The sequence below is a fragment of the Bombina bombina genome, chromosome 3, assembly GCF_027579735.1.
Source record: "Bombina bombina isolate aBomBom1 chromosome 3, aBomBom1.pri, whole genome shotgun sequence".
Classification (NCBI taxonomy): domain Eukaryota; kingdom Metazoa; phylum Chordata; class Amphibia; order Anura; family Bombinatoridae; genus Bombina; species Bombina bombina.
Window position 1 is genome coordinate 1,121,223,443 of NC_069501.1, and position 27,762 is coordinate 1,121,251,204.

At 37.9% G+C, this 27,762-nt stretch overlaps 1 protein-coding gene across 1 annotated transcript in view; it reads left to right on the forward strand.

Moving 5' to 3' along the window:
• Positions 1 to 27,762, forward strand: part of FLT3 (fms related receptor tyrosine kinase 3) — a 234,497-nt gene that overhangs the window by 155,123 nt on the left and 51,612 nt on the right. The window contains exons 11-17 of the mRNA XM_053708480.1: positions 4,877 to 4,989; positions 5,091 to 5,223; positions 5,314 to 5,418; positions 6,580 to 6,690; positions 8,386 to 8,539; positions 13,579 to 13,691; positions 20,767 to 20,888. Of these exons, the coding sequence (XP_053564455.1) occupies positions 4,877 to 4,989; positions 5,091 to 5,223; positions 5,314 to 5,418; positions 6,580 to 6,690; positions 8,386 to 8,539; positions 13,579 to 13,691; positions 20,767 to 20,888 (851 nt within the window). The remainder of the gene's footprint in view (positions 1 to 4,876; positions 4,990 to 5,090; positions 5,224 to 5,313; positions 5,419 to 6,579; positions 6,691 to 8,385; positions 8,540 to 13,578; positions 13,692 to 20,766; positions 20,889 to 27,762) is intronic.

Consider the following 27,762-nt stretch of genomic DNA (forward strand, 5'->3'; position numbering starts at 1 on the left):
GTTATTGATATTAATATTTTGGACACTTAATGCATGTTCTTCTTTGAGGGACCCAATTCTGTATTTTGAAACTTGTCCATGTGACGTGTATGACCTGTATTACAACAAAATAAAAAAGAATGAGCAGTTACTCTTTTTGCTTATACAAAAACAGAATACTATAGAAAAGAGTACTCAGTCCTCTATGGGTGTAAACATAAATGAAAAGCCAGATATCTTAAAAATAGACATATTTATTATTATTGATTGGCATAAAGTTAAAAGAGTGGTACAATTAAAGGTCATGAAGTGACACCTGTACAGTGTGAGGAATACCCTGCTGTTCCGGTAAGGACTGCTGATACTGATACTGTGAACACGGGTCAGCGTCACAGAGAACAAGGCAGGACGAAAGCGGCAGTCTCCTTCAAAGCACAGGACGGAAGACAAGGGATCCGGAGCGTTTGCCAGGTTTTCTGATTTACTCTTTTCGCTTACGGTTTTACTACAACCGAGTAAGCCTTACGAATAATCTGTTTGAGCCAGGATTCCAGGGCCACTGCGGTAGCTTTCGGACCCTTCCTAGGACCAGAGAAGTGGACAAATAAAGTTAAAGTTTGTCTAAAGTCTTTAGTAGCCTGAATATAGAACTTTAAAGCTATGACAACATCTAGGCTGCAAACTAATTTTTCCTTTGTAAGAAAATTTTATTTGGTTCACAGGACTGCATTATCTTGGAGAAATGGAGGCTCACAAGATAGAGCTGATAATTCAGAAACTCTTCTAGCTGAAGAAATGACTAGAAGAAAAATAAACTTTCCTGGAAAACCATTTAAGGACTATAATAGGCATATGTTCAAAAGCAGAACCTTGCAGAACAGAGACAACTTAATTCAAGTTCCAAGGAGGAGGAATTGGTCTAATAACAGGATGAATTCTCACCAGGGCTTGAACAAAAGTTTTTGAGGTAAAAGGGGTAAATTGAGCTGCTAAGGAGTCCTAAGGATGCTAGATAAGAACTATTATGTGCTTCATTCCCCCAAATTCCTATATTGAACACATAGGTAAAGCTCCTAAGGTGTAAGGCTGTGACCCCCAGCTATGGAGTACTTGTAAGAAGAGTACTATTGGATAGCTCCTGGGCTGTGTAGGGCCTGAGTCACTTACTTGGACTGAAGCACCACTCCACTGTGTCTTACCAGCATGCTGGGGCCTTTCTCCCTCACAGGCTGCTGATCCAGTAGAGAGCCCATCCAGTACAAGCAAACATACTGCATAGGATACTGCAAATATAGCTGTAACACTGGAGGGACAGGGTCCCCATGATGCCTGAGGGCAGTTATGGCTGTTAGATTACCCACTATGGTAATGGAAAGCACATAACAGAGGTAATCCTTACCCCTATTTCACTCAGATTTTTTGTAAATCTTCTTGGTGAAGTTGTCTAGGGGTACTTGGTCCACAGTCAGGTCTGAGCCCACAGATCATATGAAAAAATAATAAACTCTTGATAGTAGAGCACCTCTGAAATCTTCAACCTCTCTCTTCGGAGGCCAAGAACAAACTGGGGAGGGATAGGAACTGGGAGGGACTAAAGCTTTGTGAGGGTTCTTGACCTCCTCCTGATAGGCTGGAATATATCCCACATGTTATGAAGTTATGGACTCTCATCAACTAAAAATGAAAGCTGAATAACAATAACACCATGCAAATATTAATTGGCTCATTTCACTTTGGCTCACTCAGCATGCCACACTTTACCTGGTACAAAAAAATAGACTTACTTCTTTGGCACACATTACAGTGACGTTACTTTTTACCATTTTATACTTACTATTTACATTCGATGAATCTGCATGGGTGCATATATTTAAAAATTAGTGGACAAGCTTTGGAATACCCAGTACATATAATCCAAGTAACTACAGGGTTATATGCATTACAGGTTAAGAAACATGGTCCTAAATTAGTATTTAATAATGTTTCTGCATTGTATCTAAATAAATTATTGATTGTCATATAACTAACCAAAGATAACTTTTCACAGCTATTTTTTATAAAGAACTCTACATTGCAATTATGATACTCTATTTATTTTTTAATTGCTTATATATTTTTTATCTGTCCAATATATTTTTATAGACGCCCAAGATAAGTAACATATTCATGGCAAATTATCATCACATTTGGAAGCTGTGCTGTGTTAACTAAGGAGGTCCTCTCTACCTCTAATTCTATAAACTTAGACAAACCAAATCCTTCTATAGGAGAAAAGAAAAAAATCATGGAAATATTGTTCTAAAAAGTAGTATCTGGCTTTCTATGAAAATACAAAGTTATAAAAATGTTAACACTTGTATATATTCACAATACAGTCACTCAAGCCACTTTAAATGGAGTTATGGTTCCATATGGTTTGTGTTCACAATACCGCTTCACAACCTGTGGTACGCTGTATGGCAGCTACAGAAGCTTTAAACGGACATGAATCCCAGATATTTTCTTTCTTGATTCAGACAGAGCATACACATTTAAAAAAAGTTTCCTATTTACCTCTGTTATCAAATTTGCTTAGTTCTTATGTTATTCTTTGTTAAACAGATATCTAGATAGGTAGTGTGCATGTCTAGATCACTACATGGCAGGAAAGAGCTGCCATTTAGTGTTCTTGCTAATGTATAATGTTCTTGCAAAACTGCTATCATACAATACTGCAGAAAGATGCACGCTCCTAAGGTTACCTTCCTGCTTTTCAGCAAAGGATACCAAGAAAACAAAGAAACTTTGAGAATTGAAGTAAATTGGAAAGTTGGTTAAAATTGTATGCTTTATCTAAATTATGAAAGGAAAATGTTGGGTTTTATGTCACTTTAACAGGGTTACCACCATTGTTAACACAGGCATGTTCCAAATATGCACCTAAATGAAGATATTTCATATACTGTATTTCTTCTGAAAGCAGTTCCACTTGCTTATTGGAATCAATGACTTTGTATTCATATATTTGCTATTATTAAACGTTATAACTTTTAAGGTATACCTTTTGAATGTGTGAATTTGTTATTGTGTGATTTTATGTCTAATATATAAAAAAAATGTATATTTCTCCTAGAAAGCTAGATAGTAGATACTACTTATATTTAGCTTTTAGCACAAATTTCCATAGTTTTGCTTCTCTAATAGAAAATTCCTTGTTTTGTCTAAATATAAGTTATTTAACTACTGCATTTAATTGTGCTTATAAATATTATTTCTTTTAGCTGAATTAAACTATAAAGTTGGCACATTTAACACACATCTGGTGCCAGTTTTGGAGGATACTGAGAATTTATATTTTTAAAAAAGATAGATAACCCCTTTGTTACCCATTCCCCAGTTTTGCATAAAAAACTGCCCCCTTATTTCAGTTCTTTAATAAAAAAACAACAGCACTAAGCAGTTTTTGGGGGCTGAAGTTGGTTGGTGTGGGATGTTATAAAAAAAAAAAAAAAGCACACTGAAAAGTGCCTTTACATTGCGGTCTATGGGGACTGTGTTTTCCCAGTAAATATATATGTACATGCTTTTTTATATATATATATATATATATATATATATATATATATATATATATATATAGAGAGAGAGAGAGAGAGACACAGAGAGAGAGAGAGAGAGAGAGAAGGTAAAGTCCAGCACCAATTCCACTTATATCTTATGGGTGCAAGCTGCCTCTGTTTCACCTTTAACAAATATGAATAGAAAAATGTAGAAATGGCTGCAGCACTCCAAGTAGTATTTTAACATTTTATTACAAGCAGTGACATACAGGCGACGTTTCGGGCTTTCGCCCTTTCTCAAGCCCTTTCTTGGCTTGAGAAAGGGCGAAAGCCCGAAACGTCGCCTGTATGTCACTGCTTGTAATAAAATTTTAAAATACTACTTGGAGTGCTGCGGCCATTTCTACATTTTTATATATATATATATATATATATATATATATATATATATATATATATATATATATATATATATATATACTAGTCCTAAAGCCTGTGTAGACTGGCCATTTTTTCCAGTACAGCGGTTCCACCCCTTGCTCTCTCTTTCCCCACTCTCTTCTACTTTCTCTCTCCCCCTCTCTTTTGCTCTCTCTTTCCCCCCTCTCTTCTAGTCTCTCTCTCTCCCTCTCTTTTGCTCTCTCTGCCCCCTCTCTTTTGCTCTCTCTTTCCCCCCTCTCTTCTACTCTCTCTCTCCCCCTCTCTTTTGCTCTCTCTGCCCCCTCTCTTTTGCTCTCTCTTTCCCCCCCTCTCTTCTACTCTCTCTCCCCCTTTCTCTATTTTGCTCTCTCTCTCTCCCCCATCCCTTTTGCTCTCTAGATATATCGACATATGCTGCTCCTGATTGGCCATCGCCAGTGTCATGCTCAGGAGAGGCAATGCATTGGGGTTTCCGAAGAGTGAATTTAAATATGTGTTGAACCCCTTTACAAGGTTAAACACAGCACCATATGAGCACATGCTTATGCAGTAATAACATTCTTGATTTACTTAAAGGGACATTAAACACTAAATACATTTCAAAAACCTTCCTCTAATCAGAGGTGCTGCCATTATGGAACCTAGGTTACACTTCAGGTATCTGAAGGAGAGTTGCTGCACATGTGGAAACACAACAGCTCTGTTATAAAGTAATGCTAGGAGATTTCAACATGGCAACACCCATGAGTAGAGGGATACTGGGAATTACCTCAGTAATTGTACTTATTGCTTAATGATCCTTTAAAGCATTTTATTATTTCACTAGCTTTCCCCTTTAAGTGCAAACGATAGAATGTTTTTATATACTGATATTCATTATTTGTCATTTTGCCCTTTCTCATTCCGAAAAGTAATTATGTTTGTTCTTTCTCTCACAGAAGCAACATATTTGCCCCATGACCAAAACAATTTTATGTTCTATATTGGAACTGGTATATGTGTCCTTTGTATTTTTTCCTTAATTCTCCTACTCCTTAACAAGTTCAAAAAGGTGAGAATTATTTATTAAATATTATATACCTTATACCTTTATCATAGCATTTACATATCTTCACTCTACGTTTTATTCTATTATTTCTTTTTCCTTTAAAGCAATACAGATATAAAAGCCAGCTACAAATGATACAATATATTGGCCCTTCAGATAATGAATACATATATATTGATTTCAACATTGTGGAATATGACCTAAAATGGGAGTTTCCAAGGGAAAATCTAGAGTTTGGTGAGACCTTGCAGATCTGTAAAGAATATTTTTATGTTGTGGTCAATACACGTATCTCACGAAAAAAATACTTTTCTTTATAAACTCCAGGAAAAGTTCTCGGTTCAGGAGCCTTTGGAAAAGTAGTGAATGCTACAGCATATGGCATCAGCAAACCAGGGATCTCGCTCCAAGTTGCTGTAAAAATGTTGAAAGGTAGGAGTAAGTTGATAATTAAGCGTTCTGTTAAAAACCTGTAACCTATTAAAAGCAATATAATAATCATTTTAACATTATACATGCTAGCGAATCAGAAACACATAAAATATATAAATAACTCTACATGAGGATATCAATATAAGTGATTTTTTTTATTGGCTATTTATTGTATAAACCCCCTAATAGTGCAAAATATAGTGCAACCGGGTGTGTTATCCTTTTTACAACCTTGTGCAAAGGATGGTGTATAATTATGTATTAACATGGATGGTAAAGAAGGTTTTCTTAACATGGCCAATGTTATTTTAGTGGGAAATATACTTTGAACGAATAGTGCAGGGAGCGCTAATACTGCTCATATTGGACCATATGTGTGGAAGGCAAACGTTTGCACTCGATTGATAAGGGGTTTATCAAGAGTGTTTACGCTCGTCGGGCTTATCGCTCGTATTATGAGTTGAAAGTAAACATGATCACTTAAGCACAGTCCCGATTTACGCTAGAATGATTACCTCTCTGGTTAACTGTTTTGTGAAACTAAGAATTACAAAGTATAGTTACACTCATAATATATATATAGGTATAGACATATATTGTACATAAATACTATCAGATATTTGTAGAAATATATATTTATGAGTAAATAGAACATATTCATCTATGTGAAGAACATTGGAATAGGAAATATTCATATTTGCAATCAGCTTTGCGCAAGAGTTTGGTGTTAGTTTATTTTCACTTTTTTTCTCCATTGACTTCTATGAGGGAATACATGAACACGCACGTGATAGTCTAAATTAGTTTTTTTGCGCTTGTCAATTTAGTGCGTGAGCGAAAACAGTTTACTTTCAGCTCATAATACAAGCACAACCTGACGCGTGCAAAAAGCTTACTTATAGCTCAATTAACGCTCAAGTGGGAGCGTTAAATAGCGCTCCACTTGTAATCTGACCCATTATAAGTGGTGAGTTAAAGGGACATTCTGATTAAAATTTAAATGCACATAAATTAATTGATAGAAACATATTTGCAATATACATCTAATGGCGAAAATGCTTCTAGTAAAACTTATCACTGTTTTAGTGTTAATATTTTTCTTTGCATGTGCATGTGAGATATAGCTAAATATTTATTATTCTTCTATTTTTCCTTTTGCAGAGCATGCTAATAGTTCAGAAAAAGATGCATTAATGTCTGAACTAAAAATGATGACACAAATTGGACACCATGAAAATATAGTGAATCTGTTAGGAGCGTGCACTTTGTCAGGTATTACAGTAACTTCTTTTCTTTTAAGACCTAAGGAAGTATCACTACCATTTTTGACATCTTCATCATTATGATAATATTTTGTATGTTTAATTCTATTTAAATTCTGTCATAATGACATTGAATAAGGTTTTAGCTGTTACTGGCCAAATTACTTTATATTGCTATGTATCCAAAAGATTATTTTTCTAGAAATTAGGTTTGGATTTGAGGGATTTGTGAAAGGCCTTTTAAAGAAATGTATTACTGCAAGGCCGCTCTTGATAACTATTATATGCTTTTAATGAGTATGTACATTTTCCATTTACTAGCCCATTAAATACAATTGTAAGCTGCATCATAATTTACCTTCTTATCTGAGAAGAATTTCACAATAAAACTTTTTTTTGTCAAATATTCTATATATATTTTTTCTGGTTTCCCTGTCCCCAGAACAATAGGGCCCTTGCTAACCAATCACAAGCTAATAAACATATATAGGATTTGAGCATGAATTGTTGTTTGCAGTTGTAAAAAGCTAATGGGGTTGCTCTGCCCTCTTCTCTTCCCTTAAGGTGGTTTAGAATTGATTTAGCTGAATTAATTATAGTTTATTTAACAGATTTTTAAACAGACGTATTAATGTCTAATCTCCATCTAATAGCTAAGTATAAATATATGTTTATATCTACATAATAATATGCCCACCTAAATTACCGAGTCTGCCTACTACTATTGCAAAAAAATGTTTTTCCTATCATGACTGTTAATACAAAACTGATAATCCACCTTACAAGGTAAGAGTGGTAAACACTAGTTTACAGAAGAATAAATAACACTCAGTACTAATGCAAGCCTCCTTGAGAGGGTAGCCACTCACCTAAATTTATCTTAAAGGGACAGTATACATCAATTTTCATATAACGGCATGTAATAGACACTACTACAAAGAATAATATGCACAGATCCTGAAAATCCAGGATAAAACCTTTTAAAAACTTACTTAGAAGCTCCCTGTTTAGCACTTTTGGAAGGTTAGCTGGGACACCCACTGAAATGGTCTGGAAAGCAAAAAGAGCAGACACCCCCCCCCCTTCATATGAAAAGACCCTTTACACAAACAGGAGCAGGCAGGAGTAGGTAGACACCAGTCTACTTCTAAGAATTTGGGGCTTGGTTAAGAGTCTGGAAATCAGCACAATGTTATTTAAAAATAAGCAAAACTACACATTTAAAAAAAACAAAAAACTGTATGACTTATATAAATGGATCATCTACAAAACACATATGCAAAGAGAAATCTAGTGTAATCTAGTGTACAAAGGGAAACCTGAGCTTTAAATTTCCTTCAAGCAGATTGCTTTTTACATATTTTTACAACCTCAGATTATCTGGTGAAATTCAAAATTCTGGTAATCCATAACTTTTGACAAGACACACCTACCATAGTTATAGCCCATTGAAGCAATTTTATTCCCTTTAAATTGCCCATTAAATGTCTCACCAGTGCATTGCTTTTGTTATTTTCTTAACAAAAGGAGTTTTGCTTTCTTTAAATACACTGGCTAACACAGTACTCAGTTTTTATTTTCTGCAAAGACACTAAGCAATCACTTAATAAATTAATTTTGTTTTAAAAATACTCTTCTTTTTGGCGGTCCTTACCTTACATATAATAATCTCCTGATATATTTTCCTTTAAACCCTTAAAAATAGGACCTATTTACCTAATCTTTGAGTATTGTTGCCACGGTGATCTTCTCAATTACTTGAGGAGTAAGAGAGAGACATTTCACCAAACATGGACAGATGTGGTGAAGGACAATAACTTTTCTTTTTACCATAATTTAAACCAGGATCAACAATTCAGGTAGTATACCACGCATTCCGAATATATATTGCCTAATTAGATTGTACAAAACTACAGTAACAGTCGCTAGATTCCGTAAAGTAGGAAGATTTCTATCCAATGAAATACAGCTCTCTATTTCTTAGTTCATTCTATAATGCCTAATCATTAAAACAATGATGTATCTTTTCACCATGAAAAGGAGGCTTCAAAAAAAAAAGAAAAAGAAATTTAAGAGTTTACCTAATCCATCAATTCAATTTGATTTAATCAAGCCTATTTAGCACATTATGGTGTTTATTTTCCATGCATTTTTAACTGAAGGGACAGTCAACTCCAACATTTTTTTGTTTAAAAAGATAGATAATCCCTTTATTACCCATTCCCTAGTTTTGCATAACCAATACGGCCAGAGGCGTAACTAGAAACCACAGGGCCCAGGTGCAAGAATCTAAAAAGGGCCCCCTCACCCCCCCACCCCCCACCCCCAAATAAAAAGTGAATTTGGTACATAGCTTTTTTTTTTTTACATTTAACACAGAAAAAAATGTGAATTAGATTACATGTCTGCAAAAGGAGGTACCTGTGCCCACAGTCTGTGAGATGGTCTAACCCCTTTTACTGAATATAGTGACACTGTTTAACCCACCAGTACTGTATATAGTGACACTGTTTAACCCACCAGTACTGTATATAGTGAGTCAGTGACACAGTCTGTAATCTGCCGGTGAGATGGCTGGCCTGACCCTACCCGCCCCAGTACGTTATAAAGTGACCACAGTAGTCTGTGACATTGTCCAACCCCCCCGTACTGTATATAGTGGTACTGTATAGACTGACACTGTTTACACCCCGCCCCCCATGCTGTAGTAACATGGTCTGTAATTTACTGGTTCCACAAACATACACACACACATACGTGCATAACTACACACACAGTCACATACATACACACATACACACACACACACAAACACCAATGGGTAAAACAGAAACACTAACCCCTGTAGTCAGAGACACTAGTGAAGCATCACGTCACACTCACATGATATCAGTGCAGGCAGTGGCAGGTCAACGTTTTTTATTGTAACAGAGGGCCCTGGTGCAAGATTTTTTGGGGCCCCCTCCAGCTCTTGGGCCCTGGTGCCACTTCACCTGCTGCACCAATGGTAGTTCCGCCCCTGCTTTTTACCTCTGTGATAACCTTGTATCTAAGCCTCTTCTGACAGCCCCCAATCACATGACTTTTTATTTATTATATATTGACTTGCATTTTAGCCAATTAGTGCTGTGTTGTGCACAACTTTATGGGCGTGAGCACAATGTTATCTATATGGCCCACATGAACTAGCAGTCTCCTGTTATGAATAGCAAATAAAAAAGCATGTGATAAGAGGCTGTCTGTAGCGGCTTAGAAACAGGCAGACATTTAGAGGTTAAAATGTTATAAAGTATATTTTATATAACAATGATAATTGTGCAATGCTGGGGGATAGGTAGTAAAGACGTTATCTATCTTTTTAAACAATAACAGTTTTGGTGTTGACTGTCCCTTTAATCCAACTCGCCTCACTGTACTGTGTACAGGTAAAAAAAACAAATATATAATATCAAGGATTTAAGAAAAAAATAAATGTATTCTTACCTGATAAATTACTTTCTTTTATGGTGGTGAATGTCCACAATCCATTACGCATGGGACTCAATGGCCAATAATAAGAGGAGGCAAAGTTATCCAAAACTCTCAAGAGGACTTCATTCCTCCCACCTCACCAGTATGTCAGTCATAGTATAGCCAAACAAGGAGAAATAGAAATAAAAGAGGTAGGAAAGGACAAAGCAGGGGAAATAGAGGTGCAAAAAAGTAAATGCTCACCATAAAAATTTTTTTTTATTTTCTTTAAATGTGGCGGGGCGAGGCTGGTGTACTCTCCCCACCATGAAAGAAATTAATTTATCCGGTGCATTTTGTTTTATTTCATAAGGTGGTGAGCGTCAACAATCCATTACACATGAAAATTAAACTCAAGCTGTGGAGTTCACAAGTAATTTTGGGGGGAATAAAAATGTTTAAGAAAAATAAAAAAAGTAGATATCTATTTTCCAGACACTGCTGGCTGGAGAAATTTCTTACCAGAGGAAGCAAAAACATAAAAATGGTAGAATTTAGTAAAAGTATGTAAGAATGACCATGTTAATGCCTTGCAAATTTGCTCTACAGAAACCTGATTTTTAAAAACCCAAGAAGGTAGAGAAACAGTTGAGGCCTATTGGCATTTACATGGACCAGAGAAATGAATGAACAGACAAGAGGATTGTATGAAATCTTTAGTAGACTATAAGAACATTTGAAAAGCCCTTAGTACATCCAAATTATGAAGAAGTCTTTCTTTTGAATTTTCAGGATTGGGACAAAGAGAATGAACTACAATCTCTTAATTAATATTATAAGAAATAGCTGACTACTCAGAAACTCTTCTAGCTGATGAAATTACTAGTAAAAACAAAACCTTCCAAGAAATGTACAGGTGGCCCTCGGTTTACGCCGGTTCAATTTGCGCCGTTTCAGAATAACAACCTTTTTTTCAGCCATGTGACTGCTATTGAAAGCTGTCCGCTTGTTTTTGCAGCAAAGTTATGCTACTTAACAGCCTGAAATTGCTCTGTGTACACAGAGCAGACATTAGCAAGATTTAGCAGCCACTTCCCTATTATCTTCCTGTCCTGCTGCTTGAGGTGAAGGTGCCTAACTGCCTGTTAATCACTGCAGATTGAAATGCATAGATTAGGTGCAGACCCAATATTATCAAACATGCTAACAATGCAGAGAACTGATTGCAGAAAAATACTAGTAAAAAAACGTTTTTGTTCATTAAACTTAGTTTGATGATGATGCAGTCTGTTGTGTAATTATTTTATTAGGTGATGTTTAGCAAATGTTTTTGTTAATTAAACTTAGTTTGATGATGATACAATCTATATTAGGTTTATAATGCTGTTTAGCATTTAAAGTCTTCATTTCAAAGCTTTAAAAATAATGTATTAGATGTTACTTATGACAATTTTGAGAGGGGCCTGGAACCTAACCCCCTCACTTCCCACTCACTTACATTATAAACTGGGTTTCAATTTACAACGGTTTCGATTTACAACCATTCCTCCTGGAACCTAACCCCGGCGTAAACTGAGGGCTACCTGTATTTGATATCATTGGTCCAAAAAGTTGGAACCTTTAAGATTCAAAGAACCAAATTAAGGTTCCATGGACTAGAAATTGGTTAGATAACAGAAATAATTCTAGCTAAAGTCTGAACACAAATCTGAATATCAGGTAGTGAAGACAGCACAAAGTTCTAGGATGTTTATTGGTAAACTCATCTCCTGAGGAAACTAAACACCCTTTACTTTCCTTGACCCCCATACTGCATCCCAGCCCGAGGGACTTGTGTCTGTCATGATTACCATTTAGGTTATCATTTGCATGAGAACGAGGCTCTCATTGGAGCCTATGGAAGCGTGCTCTCATAAGCGCAATGCTTCCATGCAATGCGAACACGAGATTGCATTCACATCGCACCTAACTCATAATACAAGCGCACATTTATGTGCACTGGTATTACAATGTGGATAGCAAATATTGCTTTAGCAAAAGTGATATTTTGCGCTCCACTTGTAATCTGGCCCTAAGTAAGCAAAGTGATAGATTAGTGTGTGCACAGACAAAACAGTCATCTCCATCATCCCCAATAGTCTCCAGATAAACACATAGACATAGTGGTAAGACAGTCTAGTGATAGAAATAATGTTTACTAAATGTAAGTCCCCTGGCTAGGATGCACCATGACCAGTGTACCGGCTAATAGCCTGTGGGCTATGAGGGAGCCAGTGTAACATGATATACATACATATCTAGCATCCCATCCACTGTTCTTACTGCTGCAGAAAATACTGCCTCCAGTGGAAGCCCATTTAGCACTGAGCACATTACAGCAGAAGATACAAATGAAGGAGTAAATCAACAAACCAACAGGATGAAGCAAGGGACCTGTCCCTTGAGTAATTGTGTCACTACCTCATACTCCAGTCTCCCCTCTTTATCTCAGTAGCAGCTCTCTGAGGGTGAAAATTAGACTTCAACCCCTCTTAATGAAGAACCTTAAGAATATCTCAATTCTTCACCCACCTCCTGGGAGGCAAAGAATTAGACTGGCATACCAGTGAGGTGGGAGGGACAAAGTGCTCTTGAGAGATTTGGGAAACTTTGCCTTTTTCTAGTGACCAGTAGCTGAATCCCAAGCATAAATGATTGTCGACTCTCAACCCTTATCAAACAAGTAGAAAATGTAGACATCCAACGCCTATTAATATCATTCAACTGCTAGAACATATGTTTAAAGGGACTTAATAGTCAAAAAATTACATACTATAATTCCTTAGAGCATGTTATTTTAAGACTAGTGATCCTGCACTGTTGTGTGTTTAACCCCTGCAAAGGGTTTAAACACACAGTAGAAGTATAGTTTAGGATATGTAGAATACTGCTGAGTGGAAACTCTCACTGATCTAATTAGCAGCGCTAATTACACAGCTGATTCATGCTCCTAGCTCTGATGAATGGATCAGTGGTGGTTTCTACTCAGGAGCAATGTCTACTGTTTGTTGACCCCTTTACGGGTTAAGCACATAGTAGTGCAGGGCTGCTGAGTCATGCGCCTAGCTCTGCTTATTGGATCAGTGGTGGTTTCCTCTCAGAACAGTGGTGCTCCGCAAGTCCCGAGCAGTACTTCTACTGTTGTTTAACTCCTTTAAGCACGTAGAAGTGCAGGGTTGATAGTCTTAAAATTACATTATCTAATAATTTAGAGCAGTATAATAAAATATTTGAATTAAATGTTTCATTCAACAGTCATGGTAATATATATTTCTATTAAAATAGTTTGTTCCTGTAAAATAAGCTTTTTACATTGAATACAATTCTTTCCTTTTTACTTTATTTCTATCTATATTAATGGTAATCCTAATGCAGGTTTGTTTTACTTTTTCTCATTTGTTGGAGATAGACAGTCAATAAACAATGAATCTTACAATGAGATATTCAGAACTCAACATACTAACAAAACTCAGCAAAATCTTGCATTGTCTTTGGAGCATGAGGCTTTGCAACAGGACGAGGGTAAGAAATATTTGATACTTTTCAAAAAAGTCTTACAAGCCAGTATAAGCTTAATTTCATTAAACATAGGCCCAGATTACAAGTGGAGCACTACTGATAGCACAGGGTGCACTATGAATATTGCCTGACCACGCTAGGATTAGCACGCAAATTGACATTACAAGTTAATGGTAAAACTGAATATTCAAAGAATGTTTTAGCACACCCTATACTATCAATGGATATTGTGACTATGCTAAACATTGCTGTATTACAAGTTGAAATTTATTTATTCACAAAACACATGTAAAACATTTTTAAGAGTATTACACTAATATATAAACATCTTTAATATAAAATATAAATTTAAAAATGGTTTAAAAGGGACATGTTATAGGTCTAGGTGTTTCACTGGGAAGGTCTAAAAAGTATAGTTCAGAATGGCGTTTTAGAACACGGCGAGCTCGATTTCAAACTAAGATGGTCTTGATAAAGGCTAAATGGAATAGCTGAAACATCAACTTTTTTTGTGATGAATTTTGCCTAAATAAAGAAAACACATTTGGATTATATAAAGACCTGTGAATGCCCTCTTATGTGTGAAACTCTCTCTCTCTCTCTCTCTCTCTCTCTCTCTCTCTATATATATATATATATATATATATTCATGGTCAAAAATATTGGCACCCCTGCATTTCTGTCAGATAATGCACCACTTCGCCCAGAAAATTGTTGCAATTATAATTTTTAGGCATTCTCTTGTTTATTTATTTTGTTTATATTGTTATAACACAAAAAAGTGGAGAAAAAAAAGCCAAATCTGACACATTCCACGCAAAACTCCAAAAATGGACTAGACAAAATTATTGGCACCCTCAATTTAATATTTGGTAGCACACCCCTTGGAAAAAATAACTGAAATCAATTGCTTCCTGTAATCATCAATGAGTTTCTTACACCTCTCTTCTTTTGCCAACTGCGCCAGGTCTCTCAAATTGGAAGGGTTCCATTTCCCAACTGCTGTTTTGAGATCTCTCCACATGTGCTCTATGGGATTGAAATCTGGACTCATTGCTGGCCAGTTCAGTACTCTCCAGCGTTTTGTCTTAAACCATTTCTGGGTGTTTTTTGATGTGCGCTTTTTGTCTTTGTCCTGCTGTAAGACCCATGACCTCTGACGGAGACCCAACTTTCTGGCACTGTGCCCTATATTGCACCACAGAATTATTTTGGTAGTCTTCAGATTTCATAATGCCATGCACACAGTCAAGAAGCAGCAAAGCAACCCCAAAACATCAGTGAACCTCCACCATGATGGACTGTAGGGACTGTATTCTTTTCTTTTAAAGCCTCATTTCTTTTTTTGAAAACAGAAGAACAATGGGCTTTACCAAAAAAGCAGTAATTTTGTTTCGTCTGTTCACAGCACATTCTCCCAAAAGGATTTTGGCTTCCTTAGGTAAGTTTTGGCAAACTCCAATCTGGCTTTTTTATGTTTCTGTGTCAGCAGTGGGGTCCTCCTGGGTCTCCTACCATAGCGTCCATTTTCATTCAGATGTCTACTTATAGTGCAAGCTGACACATTTTTACCCTATGCCTGAATATCATCTTGAATTTGTCTTGAAGTTGATTGAGGTTCTTTATCCACCGTTTGAACAATCCTCCGTTGCAATCTTGATCAATTTTTCTCTTTTGTCCACATCCAGGGAGATTAGCTACAGTGCCATGGGCTGTAAACTTCTTGACAATGTTGCGCACAGTGGACACAGGAACATTAAGATCTCTGGAGATGGACTTGTAACCTTGAGATTGTCCATGCTTTTCCACAATTTTTGTTCTCAAATCCTCAGACAATTCTTTGTTGCTCTTTCTCTTCTCCATGCTCAGTGTGGCACACAGAGATACACAACAGAAAGGTTGTCAAGTTTTCACCATTTTAACTGGTTGCCGGTGTGATTTCTATATTGTCAGCACCTGTTAATTGATACAGGTGAGTTTTATTACAAATTACAGGACTTGTAACTTGGAATGCAATTATTTCGTACAATTTTGAGAAGGTGACAATAATATTGTCCAGTCCATTTTTGGAGTTTTGTGTGGAATGTGTCAGAGTTGGCTTTTTTTCTCCACGTTTTTTTTTGTGTCATACCAATACAAACAAAAGAAATAAACATGAGAATGCCTAAATATTTGTAATTGCAACAATTTTCTAGGGGTGAATTATCTGACAGAAATGCAGGTGTGCCAATATTTTTGGCCATGACTGTATATACACATGTGTATTTATATGTTAATATGTGTAGTTATGTATGTACAAACTTTTGAGTCCTTCCCAGTCAAACACCTTGAAATATCCAATATCAATTTTAAACAAACTGAATATGTTTTTTTTGTTTTTGTTTTTTTATAGAAATACTTGAAATACCTTTAGTCGTCATTTTTGTATATTTAAATATATATCTATAGCTACAGTATGTAATAATAGAGATGTATACAGATAAATATATATTAAAAAATAAAAAAGAACATAGGTATTTATGTAGGTACTTAAGTATTCTTAACACACCTTTGGTTTTATTGCAGTTGTCCTAGTGCGTATTTGACAGATACGGATAGGGTATAGCGCTAGACCAAAAACCTACTTAGCCTCACTAAAGGTTATTGTCTCCTCCCTAGACAATAGAGAATCAAGAATGTAAAATCAGTGGATATAGGAGGCGCTATAGAGCCGTAGTGCGTATTTGGTTTAGTGCTCAAAAAAAAGACAGAAAAGACTTTCTCCAACATTGGTGTGTCCGGTCCACGGCGTCATCCTTACTTGTGGGATATTCTCTTCCCCAACAGGAAATGGCAAAGAGTCCCAGCAAAGCTGGTCACATGATCCCTCCTAGGCTCCGCCCACCCCAGTCATTCTCTTTGCCGTTGTACAGGCAACATCTCAAAGGAGATGGTTAAGAGTTTTTTTGGTGTTTAAATGTAGTTTTATTCTTCTATCAAGTGTTTGTTATTTTAAAATAGTGCTGGTATGTACTATTTACTCTGAAACAGAAAAGGATGAAGATTTCTGTTTGTAAGAGGAAGATGATTTTAGCAGACAGTTACTTAAATCGATTGCTGTTTCCACACAGGACTGTTGAGATGAAGTAACTTCAGTTGGGGAAACAGTTAGCAGACTTTTCTGCTTAAGGTATGACTGGCCATATTTCTAACAAGACCATGTAATGCTGGAAGGCTGTCATTTCCCCTCATGGGGACCGGTAAGCCATTTTCTTAGTTTAACATAAAAGAATAAAGGGCTTCAAAAAGGGCTTAAAAACTGGTAGACATTTTTCTGGGCTAAAACGATTGCTTTATTAGGCATATTATACAGATTCTAACTAATTATTGGTGTTATAATCTTGGGGAAACGTTTAGGAAAATGGCAGGCACTGTGTTGGACACCTTTTTCAGTTGGGGGCCTTTCTAGTTATAGACAGAGCCTCATTTTCGCGCCAATAATGCACAGTTGTTTTTGGAGAGCAAGGCATGCAGATGCATGTGTCAGGAGCTAAGAATCACTGAAAAAGCTTATAGAAGGCGTCTTGTGGTATCGTATTCCCCTCTGGGCTTGGTTGGGTCTCAGCAAAGCATATAGCTGGGACTGTATAGGGGTTAAATGTAAAACGGCTCCGGTTCCGTTAATTTAAGGGTTAAAGCTCTGAAATTTGGTGTGCAATACTTTTAATGCTTTAAGACACTGTGGTGAAATTTTGGTGAATTTTGAACAATTCCTTCATACTTTTTCACATCAGTTCCTAAGGTTCGCTTTTCTGGACAAGCATTACCAGTTTGTGGAACTTCCATTCGGATTAGCCACTGCTCCAAGGATTTTCACAAAGGTACTAGGGTCCCTTCTAGCGGTTCTAAGACCAAGGGGCATTGCAGTAGTACCTTACTTGGACGACATCCTGATTCAAGCGTCGTCTCTGTCAAAAGCAAAGGCTCATACGGACATCGTCCTAGCCTTTCTCAGATCTCACGGATGGAAGGTGAACAAAGAAAAAAGTTCTCTGTCCTCGTCAACAAGAGTTCCCTTCTTGGGAACAATAATAGATTCCTTAGAAATGAGGATTTTTCTGACAGAGGTCAGAAAATCAAAAATTCTAAGCTCTTGTCAAGTACTTCATTCTGTTCTTCGTCCTTCCATAGCGCAGTAATGGAAGTAATAGGATTGATGGTTGCAACAATGGACATAGTTCCTTTTGCACGAATTCATCTAAGACCATTACAACTGTGCATGCTCAGACAGTTGAATGGGGATTATACAGACTTGTCTCCGACGATTCAAGTAGATCAAAAGACCAGAGATTCACTCCGTTGGTGGCTGACCCTGGACAATCTGTCACAGGGAATGAGCTTCCGCAGACCAGAGTGGGTCATTGTCACGACCGACGCCAGCCTGGTGGGCTGGGGCGCGGTCTGGGAACCCCTGAAAGCTCAGGGTCTATGGTCTCGGGAAGAATCTCTTCTCCCGATAAACATTCTGGAACTGAGAGCGATATTCAATGCTCTCAAAGCTTGGCCTCATCTAGCAAAGGCCAAATTCATAAGGTTTCAATCAGACAACATGACGACTGTTGCATATATCAATCATCAGGGGGGAACAAGGAGTTCCCTGGCGATGGAAGAAGTGACCAAAATAATTCAATGGGCGGAGGATCACTCCTGCCACTTGTCTGCGATCCACATCCCAGGAGTGGAAAATTGGGAAGCGGATTTTCTGAGTCGTCAGACATTCCATCCGGGGGAGTGGGAACTCCATCCGGAAATCTTTACCCAAATAACTCAATTATGGGGCATTCCAGACATGGATCTGATGGCGTCTCGTCAGAACTTCAAGGTTCCTTGCTACGGGTCCAGATCCAGGGATCCCAAGGCGACTCTAGTAGATGCACTAGTAGCACCTTGGACCTTCAACCTAGCTTATGTATTCCCACCGTTTCCTCTCATTCCCAGGCTGGTAGCCAGGATCAATCAGGAGAGGGCTTCGGTGATCTTGATAGCTCCTGCGTGGCCACGCAGGACTTGGTACGCAGACCTGGTGAATATGTCATCGGCTCCACCATGGAAGCTACCTTTGAGACAGGACCTTCTTGTTCAAGGTCCATTCGAACATCCGAATCTGGTTTCCCTCCAGCTGACGGCTTGGAGATTGAACGCTTGATTTTATCAAAGCGTGGGTTTTCAGATTCTGTAATAGATACTCTGATTCAGGCTAGAAAGCCTGTAACTAGAAAAATTTACCATAAAATATGGAAAAAATATATCTGTTGGTGTGAATCCAAAGGATTGCCATGGAACAAGATAAAGATTCCTAAGATTCTATCCTTTCTACAAGAAGGTTTGGAGAAAGGATTATCTGCAAGTTCTCTAAAGGGACAGATTTCTGCTTTATCTGTCTTACTACACAAACGACTGGCAGCTATGCCAGATGTTCAAGCATTTGTTCAGGCTCTGGTTAGGATCAAGCCTGTTTACAGACCTTTGACTCCTCCCTGGAGTTTAAATCTAGTTCTTTCAGTTCTTCAAGGGGTTCCGTTTGAACCCTTACATTCCGTAGATATTAAGTTACTATCTTGGAAAGTTTTGTTTTTGGTTGCAATCTCCTCTGCCAGAAGAGTTTCAGAGTTATCTGCTCTGCAGTGTTCTCCTCCTTATCTGGTGTTCCATGCAGATAAGGTGGTTTTGCGTACTAAGCCTGGTTTTCTTCCTAAAGTTGTTTCAAACAAAAATATTAACCAGGAGATAGTTGTACCTTCTTTGTGTCCGAATCCAGTTTCAAAGAAGGAACGTTTGTTACACAATTTGGATGTAGTCCGTGCTCTAAAATTCTATTTAGAGGCTACTAAAGATTTCAGACAAACATCTTCCTTGTTTGTTGTTTATTCTGGTAAAAGGAGAGGTCAAAAAGCGACTTCTACCTCTCTTTCCTTTTGGCTTAAAAGCATTATCCGATTGGCTTATGAGACTGCCGGACGGCAGCCTCCTGAAAGAATCACAGCTCACTCCACTAGGGCTGTGGCTTCCACATGGGCATTCAAGAACGAGGCTTCTGTTGACCAGATATGTAAGGCAGCGACTTGGTCGTCACTGCACACTTTTGCCAAATTTGACAAATTTGATACTTTTGCTTCTTCGGAGGCTATTTTTGGGAGAAAGGTTTTGCAAGCCGTGGTGCCTTCCATTTAGGTGACCTGATTTGCTCACTCCCTTCATCCGTGTCCTAAAGCTTTGGTATTGGTTCCCACAAGTAAGGATGACGCCGTGGACCGGACACACCAATGTTGGAGAAAACAGAATTTATGCTTACCTGATAAATTACTTTCTCCAACGGTGTGTCCGGTCCACGGCCCGCCCTGGTTTTTTAATCAGGTCTGATGAATTATTTTCTCTAACTACAGTCACCACGGTATCATATGGTTTCTCCTATATATATTTCCTCCTGTCCGTCGGTCGAATGACTGGGGTGGGTGGAGCCTAGGAGGGATCATGTGACCAGCTTTGCTGGGATTCTTTGCCATTTCCTGTTGGGGAAGAGAATATCCCACAAGTAAGGATGACGCCGTGGACCGGACACACCGTTGGAGAAAGTAATTTATCAGGTAAGCATAAATTCTGTTTTTCTTTAGCTAGCTCCATAGAAGTCTATGGGAAAAGGGAGTTAGCTCATTATCTAACCTCCAGATGTTAGCCCGTCTTTTACGCTCACGCTAACACTGTACTTTCAACTTGTAATACCTGCGCAAACCCATTTTCCTTTTTGTGCTCCACTTTTAACCTAGCACATAATCTTTTAGTACCAATATGTTTTGTTCCACTTTCCTATGATCAACGGAGCATAAACTATCCTGTTTGTCATATGTGAGATCATTTGTGATAATTGATTGATTATTATTATTGCATAGTCAGATTTAAAAAAATGACAGTTTACTTCCTATGACATATTTAACAAGCATCAAATCAAAAGTACAATCATATGAATGCCATACATCTAACAGAATCTGTAAAGTAATTATATCAACGTGTGATTTTTTTATTTTTTTCATCTTTGGTAAAGAAATTAAATATGAAAACACACAGAAGTATGTTGAAGAAGATCTAAATGTCCTCACATTCGAAGATCTGCTCTGTTTTTCATATCAAGTTGCAAAAGGGATGGAATTCCTTGAGTCAAAATTAGTAAGTGTCTGCAGCTAAATATAACTCAGAGAGGAAGAACAGCATTCATTTGTGTCATGTTAATATACAGTATGTGTGCTATTTCTAAGTAACATTCTAGAGGTAAAATATGCTAGAAACATTTTTAAAACCATTTTTTTTCTTTGTTGTGACATGCAGCTATATTGTCAGCTTTTAAGACTAGACGGGCAACACCCTTTTACTGTTATGATGCTGGGATTGTTTAACAAGGGGCACTAAACACTAAGGGGCCGATTTATGTAAGTGCGAGCAGACATGATACGATGTAGCATATCATGTCCGCCGCACATCGATAAATGCCGACAGCATACGGTTGTGAACTGCTTGTGCAATGCCGCCCCCTGCAGATTCACGGCGAATCGTCCGCTAGCAGGGGGTGTTAATCAGCCCGATCATATAGGATTGGGCAGGTTGCAGACCGCAGCCTCAGAGGCAAAAACTCAGCTAGAGTTAAGCTTTTTGCACTAGTCAGGTTGTGCTCATATTACAAGTTAAAAAAAAAACGTATTTTGCGCAAGCGGTAAAACCGCTCTCAATCAAACAATCTAGGAACAAGTCAGGGTTCACAGACTTATGTAATCACCCTAGACATATACAAAACACGGAAGGGGACTGCACTCTCAGACTAGACTGGGTACACATCCTATGACCCTGCAACATGCTCAGCCCTGGGTGCTATAGCACACTCAGGAAGCTATGCTGTCTCCATAGTCACAGGCAGTTAACCCCAGACAAGCCTGGATGCAAGGCCCATAGGGAAAATTACAAAATAAATTAATACAACACACAGAGAAAGTCCAGCACTCGCTTAGAAGCTCTCAGCTAAGATTAAAAGCAAAACTGGAAGAGTTAGTTACCGCATCTGGCCAAATGGGACAAGCCCAGGTACCACGTCAAGGTCTCTTCCAAAACCTGACACATCGCATCTAATAAACTAAACATATTAACCCCTAAACCACCCACATCGCAAAACACTAAATTAAACTATTAACCCCTAAACCTAACACCCCTTAACTTTAAATTAAAAGTTACAATATAACTATCTTAAAATAAATAAAAACTTACCTGTGAAATAAAAAAAACTAAGATTAAACTATAAATAACTATAATATAACTATTCTGATAAAATAAAATAAAAACTACCAATTAAAATACTTAAATTACATGATTAAAAAAAACACTACGAAAAAATAAAAAAACTAATTTACAAATTTAAAAAAACCTAATACTACGAACATCTTTAAAAATCTAACATTAAAAAAAATAATAAACACTAAAATTATGGAAAATAAAAAAATAATGAATGAAATTATCAAAAATAGAAACAATTATACCTAATCTAATAGCCCTATAAAAATAAAAAAAGCCCCCCCAAAATGAAAACACCCCCTGACCTAACAATAAACTATAGAAAAGTAAAAGAGAATAAGGGAAGCGCTATAACAAAGCTAAAGGTTCCAATCACTTAAAATAATTAACATTTATTAAAACATACATATATATATCTTACATAAAAGGGACGTCTCCCCAGATATCACTGTATAAAATAGTTAAAATCAGATACTAAAACGGGTGATACTATGTATGGATCACCCGTTTTAGTATCTGATTTTAACTATTTTATACAGTGATATCTGTTGAGACGTCCCTTTTATGTAAGATATATATATGTATGTTTTAATAAATGTTAATTATTTTAAGTGATTGGAACCTTTAGCTTTGTTATAGCGCTTCCCTTATTCTCTTTTACTTTTCTATAGCCTACTTGTGACATTTATAGGGATATTGTCATTTAAGGTTTGGTTTCTTTATGTCCTAGCGCACCATATACCTATTTTTATTACTAACAATAAACTACCAATAGCCCTTAAAAGGGCCTTTTGTAGGGCATTGCCCTAAGTTAAACAGCTCTTTTACTTTAAAATATTACAGTCCCCCCTAAAAGTAGAAAAACCCCACCCAACCAACCCCCCCAAAATAAAAATCCTAAATCTAATTTGTATGGGCATTGCCCTTAAAAGGGCATTCAGCTTTTTTACTATCCTTAAAAGGGTATTAAGCTCTTTTACAGTGCCCATCCCTAATCTAAAAAAAATACCCACCCAATTTTTTTTTTAAATAAAACTATTACTAACCCCATTAAATCTACTCACGGTTTCTGAAATCCGGACATCCATCTTCATCCAGTCGGCGAGAAGTCTTCATCCAGGCGGCAACATCTTCATCCATCGCGAGGCTATCTTCTTCCTTCATCCCGGTGTCGCGGAGCTTTGGAGGCGTGGAGTATTGGCGGCGGCGGCGTGAAAGATCCTCTTCATGTGGTCACCGCTGTACACTGAAGCTTGAATGCAAGGTACCCGTTTAAAAATGGGGTACCTTGCATTCCTATTGGCTGACATTTTCAAATCAGCCAATAGAATGAGAGCTACTGAAATCCTATTGGCTGTTCAAATCAGGGGTTTTTAATGTAATTAATATTTTAATGTTAAAGAGCTGTTTAACTTAGCGCAATGCTCTACAAAAGTCCCTTCTAAGGGCTATTGGTAGTTTGTTAGGTTAGGGGGTGTTTTTATTTTTGGGGGCTTTTTTATTTTTATAGGGCTATTAGATTAGGTGTAATTGTTTTTATTTTTGATAATGTCGTTTATTATTTTTGTAATCTTAGAGTTTTTTATTTTTCATATTTTTAGTGTTTATTATTTTTTGTAATGTTAGATTTTTTTATTTTTTTCGTAGTATTAGATTTATTTAAATTTGTAATTTAGGTTTTTTTAATTGGTAGTTTTTTTAAAATTTTATTAGAATAGTAAGGTTATTTTTTTTTTTATTTCACAGGTAAGTTTTTATTTATTTATTTAATTTAGGTGTTAGCGATGCGGGGGCGGCGGTTTAGGGGTTAATCACTTTATTTAGCGTCGGCGATGTCGGGGAGAGGTGGATTAGGCATTAATAACTTTATTTAGTGTTGTCTATGTCGGGGGCGGCGGATTAGGGGTGTTTAGACTAGGGGTTTATGTTAGGGTGTTAGGTTTAAACGTAACTTTCTTTCCCCCATAGACATCAATTGTGTTGCGTTACTGCGATTTGACATTCCGCGATTGCAGGTGTTAGTTTTTTTCTAACACTCTTCCACATTGATGTCTATAGGGGAAAACGTGCACAAGCACGTAAACTCAGCACTTGGCTTTTGTGCGGGATGGAGCTTAACGCACCACAATGCACAGCACAAGGAGGTTTTTCAGTAACTCGTAATGGCAGCGCTATGGAAAGTGCGGTACTGCTCATTTTATTGCGTTATTTGCGCACCCGGTATAGCGCAAAACTCATAATCTAGCCATTAGTGTTTAATATTCTTTTAATTTAGTAGGGTGATGAGGTGTAGAATGCATTCCTGCAAATAACATAATAGTTTTACCTGATTGCAATATGATTTATTTGCATGATGAAACTGTTTATGAAATGAATGAACCACACATACATAGATTAACACATGATGAATGCCTTAAAGGGATAGTAAATTCATTTTTTCCTGATATTTCATCTAAAAGATTCTAATTTTTATTATAATTTGGGGTGTTTTGTTTTTGTAAGATGGATGTTCCTGAGCTGACAATGATACATTTGTGACCTTATTCTTGTGAGACATATTATTGTCCATCAGTATAGAGATGGGGTGGACTTCCTTATCATCAAGCAAATTTCTATCCACGGACCAGCTGTGCACAGATGTAGCTTTAACTTTTATGGATAATTTTTTAACATATGCATTATGAAAACGTATTGAGTTTAATGTTCCTTTGACCCTAACCCTAGGCTAATTTTTAGCTTTGTTTGCTGCTTAAAGGGATATGAAACCCCAAAATGTTATTTTGTGATTCAGACATTTTGAATAATATAACCAAGAAAAAATATAAAAAAGTGTTAAAATATAACCCACAGTGCACATAATATACATATACCATAACAAACCAATTGGATGAGCAAAAAAAGTCCTTTTATTAAAGTGGTCCTTAACAATCTTTCAAAAGAAAAAAAGGAAAATACAGGATCATAGCACAACACTGTAACATAATAGACAATCAGCATCCTGTGGGGATAAGCCGGAAGAACGGGACTTACCGGTATCACAATAGGACGTGATAGGACTGGATGTACCGGAACTGTTTTACAGCCCTATGTACAATCCACAAGTGAGTGGCAGGGCCGTCTTTAATATTGACTGGACCCTGGGCAAACATTTTCTTGCCCCCCCCCCCATGTAATTTCGATCTCCACCCCAACATACCAAAAAGCAACTAAATCAATTTAATTTATCATTTTCTATTTTTTTTTTATTATTAGCCAAGCAGTGGATCATCCACTGCTGGGCTAATCATTTTGAAAAAAAATGAAATAAATTGCAATATGTGAAACTGGACCTAAGCAGTACTAATAAGTATAAATTCCTCCACTGTGGATTAATTTAATATGCTTTTGAATGTGATTCTGGTGTGAGGTTAGCTGGTTTAAGAGATTTAGGGAATCCAACAGGAGCAAAGCAAGGTAAAGACTGAGGAAGAAGCATGGAGGTGCAGACAAATATAAGTTTACTGACTGGAACAGCAGAACTACTATGGGAAGCTGTAAAATCTGAGACAGAGAGAAAAAAACCTCAATAAAAATAAACCTTACCGGACTTCCGGTAGGCGGGCAAGCTGAGCGGTCACAAAGCAGAGGAGCTCCGTAGTGCCTTGGAGACTTCGCTGCTGACCGGCTTGTTATTTGTCCTGAGCACCTCAAATCCTTGGCAGGGACCCATCACCACTGCCCGGAATCAGCGCAGGTAAGGAGCCTGACATCGGCTTCCCTGCTGGGAGTAATCCAGAACAGCAAGTCGCGGGAGCGGCGACAGAGGACCAAGTTGGAGGAAAAGGTCTATCCTACCCACACATCCCCCATCAGGCAGTCGGCAAGCCCACAGTCCGACGGTAAGGGGACGCAGGCCATCTCGGATACGCAACAGCACATACCGCCATACCGAGTGAATCACGCAGCTTACTATACCCCGAGGCCTAAGTGCGGCCTGAACACTGGCCAAATCCAGGGAAAAAAAGGTTCTCCCCATACTGTAAGGAACTCTTGGATAAAGGGGAGTCTGCATTTCTACTGTATCCAGTGCGCCTTAAACTTCAAACACAGCAAGGTCCGAAATTATTCAACAATCCCAAGCAGCTCCAAATGTTTCTTTGTCTCAATGACCCTCTGAGATGCAGAGAGGAAGGTGAAGAACCACTGGAAGAGGTTGAAGGAAACCACTGACAAAAGCACTTTGTTACCACTCTCATGCCCCTGATCGCAGGGGAAGCCATGGCACATATTAAATTGAAAGACTGAGGACTATTATATTTTTGATACACCTTAGGGCCATATCATTATGGCCCGGATATCCTTTTGAAAGTGTGTATGTGTGTGTGTGTGTGTGTGGGGGGGGGGGGGGGGTTGGAGCTCTTCTATGTTTTTTTTTCCTGTTTAATACGTTAACCACTGTTATTGTTTTATATTGTTATTGTTGCATTGCAGACCGTAACCGCCTACTCTTCATCCCTATTTAGCAGATAACAGCACCATTTACTGCAACATTCACTGGGTGGAGTTGGAGTCTCGGGGTGCCTGACAGTGAATACTTAACACCACACATAATTATATCCCGACACACAAAGTGCAAACCCCACACCCCACACAATCAGGCGCATATTACCCCACCCTTGACAACCTCATTCCCACCCAGACATGGGGGTCAAGATCATTTCATGGAATGTGGGGGGGATTACTTCACCAATAAAAGGGAAGACCATACTGAAATGCTTGAAATCTAAGAAAGCAGATATTGCAATACTACAGGAAACACACTTGAAGCCATCAGAACATCAAAAGCTTAAGCAGGGCTGGGTGGGGGAGGTAGTATATACGCAATGTGAGAGTAGTAGGGCTAGGGGAGTAGCCATACTATTTAGACGAAACCTTGACTACAGAATCACACAAACCATAGTTGACCCGAAGGGAAGATTCCTGCTCTTAAGGCTGGTTTTAGAGGGATGCCCCTGCTGTTGGGTGGGGTATATTGTCCACACACCTTAAAAACTGAATTCTGGAACAAGTTACGTACACAACTAACACAAGTACTAGACTCGCCCTTGATATTGGGGTGGGACTACAACGTTGCTCCGTAGTGTTCCGGCTGACATTTACAGAAACCCCAACATGACACACTCCTCCAAACTACAATCTCCAAATGCCAAAAAGAATCCCTGATGTTTAAGAAATTTAAAAATTCCCTTAAGCTGGTTGACATTTGGTGGAACAGAAACCCTGAAGCTAGGGACTTCACGTGCATTACCCCTGCCAAAGACTCAATGTCTAGAATTGTTCTATTTTTAATCTCAGATTGTTTGGCCCCTAGAGTACTAAACGCCAACATTGATGCCCCGAGTGTCTCTGACCATGCCCCGATATCCCTCACTTTGAAACAAAACAAAGGCTCTAGGAAATCCGGCACATGGTCTTTCCCTAAGTACTTATATCATGATGTTAATCTAAAAAGACATCTGATTGGGGAATGGCTGAATTACACTACCCTGAACCAACAACACACCACAAATCCCATTCTTCACTGGGAAGCCGGCAAAGCAGTGAGGTAATAACATCATACATTATCGCCTCAAGGGAAAAAAAGCATCAAAGGGAAGACCTAGCACTGAGACAACTACTGAACACCAGAAATAGGTACTTGAGATACCCCACACCAATACATAGGACAGCATACAGGGAGGCTAAAGCAAGTAGGGACAGCTGCGAGAGACTTACAGTGCACTAA